Genomic DNA, 4859 nt, shown 5'->3' with positions numbered 1-4859 from the left:
GTTAATGGTCGAGGCCTTTCATAGTGCCAACTCAATCATCATCTCCATCTCTTGAGTCAATGATCATATTCTTACAATAATATTCAGATCATTTGGTATATGTAGTGGCACTCAATCAATCAGCAGCTCAATGAGTCATTTTATTCAATATGAGAAGAAGATGGAGATATAAAGATATCATCATTTTACCATTGGTGATGTACTTAAAAATAAATAATAAAGATATTTCCTATAAAAATAAGCATATACTATAATTATAATTATACTTATTAATGTCGTTTCTTCACTTTGGCGATTTTACTCGGTCCTTTTCGCTCACCCACCCGATCATACCGTGTCTGTCGACACCCAACCATTGGATCTCTTCTCGACGGCCCAGATTCTTTACCGGACGCGGGGCCCTTCGCGTTCTAATCCACACGTCGAAGTAGGTGAGATGGCGACGACCCCGTAGCTCTCATGTTGCCATCCGCGTGCCGACCCGTCTCATCTGCCGTCGATCTGCATCGCGGAAGTGAATCCGACGGTACAGAGTCGTCCACGACACCGTAAGAGCCTGGTCACGCCAACCTGACGTCACGCTCACCACACTGGAACCGGTCCACTTGACCCGGTTCGCGGTAGGTACGACCGGGCCCATTCGAGCCGGAGAGTCACTTTTGGACCTCCGTGTTCTCGTCCAACGAACACGATCGTATTGGGGTAGGTGAGGTGCTTACCTGGCGCGATCTTGACCGCTTGTCTTCTTTTGCGGTCAACAGTTGCTCTCGTCAACTCCGCACCAACATCACTTACCAACCCAACATCAACATTTTGTACCTATTATACCCCTCCGGCCAGTCCGATTATTCCCTTCATGTCCTCACCAACACCGAAACCGCCTCCACCGGTATATTATCTTCCCTCCCTTAGCCCCCTCCTTCCTCAGGGAAGAGACACCGGAAGCCATAACTCTCTTCTCTTTCTTTGCCTTTATCCACCACCGTTATCTCCGCCCACCTCTGCCACCGGAGCATCCACATGGGGTCGTACTCGATGCCGGAGGAGACCACTTTCCGGTCGAAGTTGCCGGACATCGACATCAACAACCGCCGACCGCTTCACGCCTACTGTTTCGAGCGGTTGGCCGACTTCGCTGACCGCCCCTGCATCATCGATGGGGCCAGCGGCGCCGTCATGAGCTACGCCGACGTCGACATCGCCGCCCGCCGCGCAGCCGCCGGCCTGCACCGCCTCGGCGTCGGGCGGGGGCAGGTCATCATGATCCTCCTCCGAAACTCCCCTGAGTTCGTCCTCGCCTTCCTCGCTGCCTCCCACTGCGGCGCCGTCGCCACCACCGCCAACCCCTTCTACACCCCGGCCGAGATCCACAAGCAGGCCGCGGCCTCGGGAGCCCGCGTGATCGTCACCGAGTCCTGCTACGTCGACAAAGTCCGCGAGTTCGCGCAGGAGCGGGGTGTCACCATCGTGTGCGCCGACGGGCCTTCCGAGGGCTGTCGCCACTTCTCTGAGCTCCTGGACGCCGACGAGCGCGACCTCCATGAGGTCGACATCGACCCCGACGACGTGGTGGCGCTGCCGTACTCGTCGGGGACGACCGGGTTGCCCAAGGGTGTCATGCTGACCCACCGGAGCTTGATCACCAGCGTGGCCCAGCAGGTCGACGGCGAAAATCCCAACCTCTACTTCCACAAGGAGGACGTGCTGCTGTGCGTGCTGCCTCTGTTCCACATCTACTCGCTGAACTCGGTGCTGCTGTGCGGGCTCCGGGTGGGCGCCGCCATCCTGATTATGAGGAAGTTCGAGATATCGGCCATGCTGGAGCTGGTTCAGCGGTACCGCGTGACGGTCGCGCCGCTCGTGCCGCCGATCGTGCTGGATTTCGTCAAGAGCCCGCTGGTCGACAGCTACGACTTGTCCTCGATAAGGACGGTGATGTCGGGGGCGGCGCCGATGGGGAAGGAACTGGAGGACAAGTTCATGGCCAAGCTCCCCAACGCTACGCTCGGCCAGGTGAGACGACCAACTCCTTTCCGCCCTCTTATTCCTCGGTTCGGATGAACCTGGGCCACCATGTCAGAAGAAGCGGAGCCTTATGTTCCCGACCACCACATGCGAATCTAACACACAAATGGAGGAACTGAATACATGACGATATCCACTTCCCTGTCTCAGGGCTACGGGATGACAGAAGCCGGACCGGTGCTTTCGATGTGCCTCGCCTTCGCCAAGGACCCATTCCCGGTGAAGTCCGGGGCGTGCGGCACCGTCGTGAGGAACGCGGAGCTGAAGATCGTCGACCCCGACACCGGCGCTTCGCTGGGCCACAACAAGCGCGGCGAGATCTGCATCAGAGGAGCCCAAATCATGAAAGGTGAGATCCCAATGCCACAGCGTAGCCCACAACTTTCTTGCCATCATCGTACCTCCAAAGCTGTGTTCTTCTTTCCGATGCCATTACAGCGTAGAATAGTCTAATGCGCCATTCACTGTCAACGAGACAAAGTGGGAACGTGAGTGGTTTGGTTAGTACGTCCAAGCAAAGGACGAAATCTTTGGTTTAGGTTGACAGACCAAGTCCAAATCCAAAGAATGAGTTGCGGAGAAGACAAAGTTACAGATATGGACTGGTCACCAGAAGCTGAGGCATACAGTCAATCAATCACATGAATCACACAGTTCATCATTTTTTTGATTCCAATCATTTAAATCACATGTGGCTAATCTATCTTATTTCTTTAGGGGAATTGCAAGGGGACTGTTAATTAGGACACACGTAGTTGACTGTTCCACAAAATATGAAACAATATATACATGCACAGAGAGAGAGAGAGAGAGAGAGAGAGAGAGAGAGAGAGAGAGTCGTGAGCATGTTCATGAGGGCTGCCACACACACCAACTTTTAGCCGGAAGGTACAAGTGAAGTTGATGTAAACTGGGAAAAATATGGACTTGTACTCAGCCAGAAGTTGGTGGATCCAAGTCAATAGTCAGCAGAGAATAAATTAGTAGTCAAGTAGGAGTGAAACATAGAAAAGAAGTCATAGATCCATAGGCAGGAAAAGTCAAACTTGTTGGGTTGTGAGCACTACTGAATGAGTCCCATTCTATAATACTGAGGCTTAAACCATTGGTCGGAGAGATTTATTCTTAATGCTGCATGTGGAAGCTGACTCTTTGGCCAATAAAGATAGCTATTACAATGTGTATGAAAAGGTCCATCAGAACTATCCATACCAAACAACCCTTTGCCTGTCAAATCTTAGTCTTTGGGTGATATAAAAATCATGGAAAGATATGGTACCGAAAGCTTTCCATGTCCACCACATATATTGAAGGATTAGACAATGTTGTATGTTGAGGCAAGTGGTGGAGAAGCAATTTGCAGTAGGTGGAGTTGCACCAGACATGGCTTTTCCTGCTGCCCACTTTGTGAATGGAGACAGCACTATGAACACGAGCAGCGGAAGACAAATGATAAGCTTTCATCTTAGCTTTCGAGCACGTCGGATCATATGAAGATAAGATGGAATCTCTTAGATCTTAGAACTCACCAAATTGCTGCTGTGACTGGGACAGGGTATCTCAATGATCCAGAGGCGACGAGGAACACCATAGACAAGGAAGGCTGGCTGCACACGGGGGACATCGGCTTGGTGGACGACGACGACGAGATCTTTATCGTGGACAGGCTCAAGGAGCTCATCAAGTACAAGGGGTTCCAGGTAGCCCCAGCCGAGCTCGAGGCCTTGCTCATCACCAACCACGACATTGCCGATGCTGCCGTTGTCCCGTGAGTTCTCCTCCTCACACGTAGCTTCATCAGATGCTTCCTCTTCAGATGTTCTCACCGGCAAAATTGGTGCAGGATGAAGGACGAACTCGCCGGGGAAGTCCCTGTGGCTTTCGTTGTGAGGTGCAATGGGTCTCAGGTCACGGAGGAGGAGATCAAGCAGTACGTCTCGAAGCAGGTAGATCCCCGAACACTTTACGTACAAACAGATTCCATGAACGATCCATCACGAGGCTCTAACGAATCGTTCTTATCTCAGGTGGTGTTCTACAAGAGGATCAACAAGGTGTTCTTCACGGAGGCCATTCCCAAGGCGCCATCCGGCAAGATACTGAGGAAGGATCTTAGAGCGAAGCTAGCGAGCCCATTCCCCTCCGCGTGATCTCCATCCTGCGGTGTTCTCGCGTCCTCCGCCTCCCACGTAATTGGAGGATAAGTCTCTGTAGTATTCTTCTTCTTCTTCTTGCCGAAATGCCCCAAGCGAAGGGATCAAAGAGGTGTTTAGTGGTATTCTTCGTGGGTTTTGGTCTCCCCAAGAAGCTATAAATATGTAATTGATTTGTTTACATTTGTTAGATCGTGTGCTGTTCTGTTCTCATACAATATGGCGTGTTTTTTCTTTTTTAAATTAATATATTTGAGATCATAATGATTAATACATAAAAATGTTGGGAGGGAGAGAAAAAAAAAATCACAGAGATTAACAATCAAATATTGTACCAAAAATCTAATATAAAATTTAATATGATACGATGTCTTATATCTATGGATAAAATTAAAATTTTTATCATATAAAATTAATCTCACAAGATCCTTAAGTTATTCACATGATTCCTCTTGTATATGTTTTAATATAAGATTTTGTTAGGATCGAGTCGGTACTAAGAGAGGGGATGAATTAGTGTAGCGATAAAAATCACATCGAGTTAAAAAATTTTATTTCGATAAAAAATCGTATCGAAAAGATGTTAACTTGAAAGTATACAAAAGCGTAGTGAATAAGTAAATAAAGTAGTTTAGAATAAAAGTAAAAAAGTTTAAAGTAAATACAAATCGAGTTTTATAG

At 49.2% G+C, this 4859-nt stretch overlaps 1 protein-coding gene across 1 annotated transcript; it reads left to right on the top strand.

Moving 5' to 3' along the window:
* Positions 1-901: 901 nt before the first annotated feature.
* LOC135609909 (4-coumarate--CoA ligase 3-like) lies at positions 902-4368 on the top strand. The gene is made up of 5 exons (XM_065103700.1): positions 902-2013; positions 2176-2374; positions 3580-3793; positions 3869-3971; positions 4053-4368. Exons 1-5 carry the CDS (start codon positions 1021-1023, stop codon positions 4173-4175), a joined length of 1632 nt encoding a protein of 543 aa, XP_064959772.1. The 5' UTR covers positions 902-1020; the 3' UTR covers positions 4176-4368.
* Positions 4369-4859: the final 491 nt, after the last annotated feature.

The sequence above is a fragment of the Musa acuminata genome, chromosome BXJ2-4 (genome assembly GCF_036884655.1).
Source record: "Musa acuminata AAA Group cultivar baxijiao chromosome BXJ2-4, Cavendish_Baxijiao_AAA, whole genome shotgun sequence".
Taxonomy (NCBI): Eukaryota; Viridiplantae; Streptophyta; class Magnoliopsida; order Zingiberales; family Musaceae; genus Musa; species Musa acuminata.
This window is presented reverse-complemented; position numbering and strand designations above follow the sequence as displayed.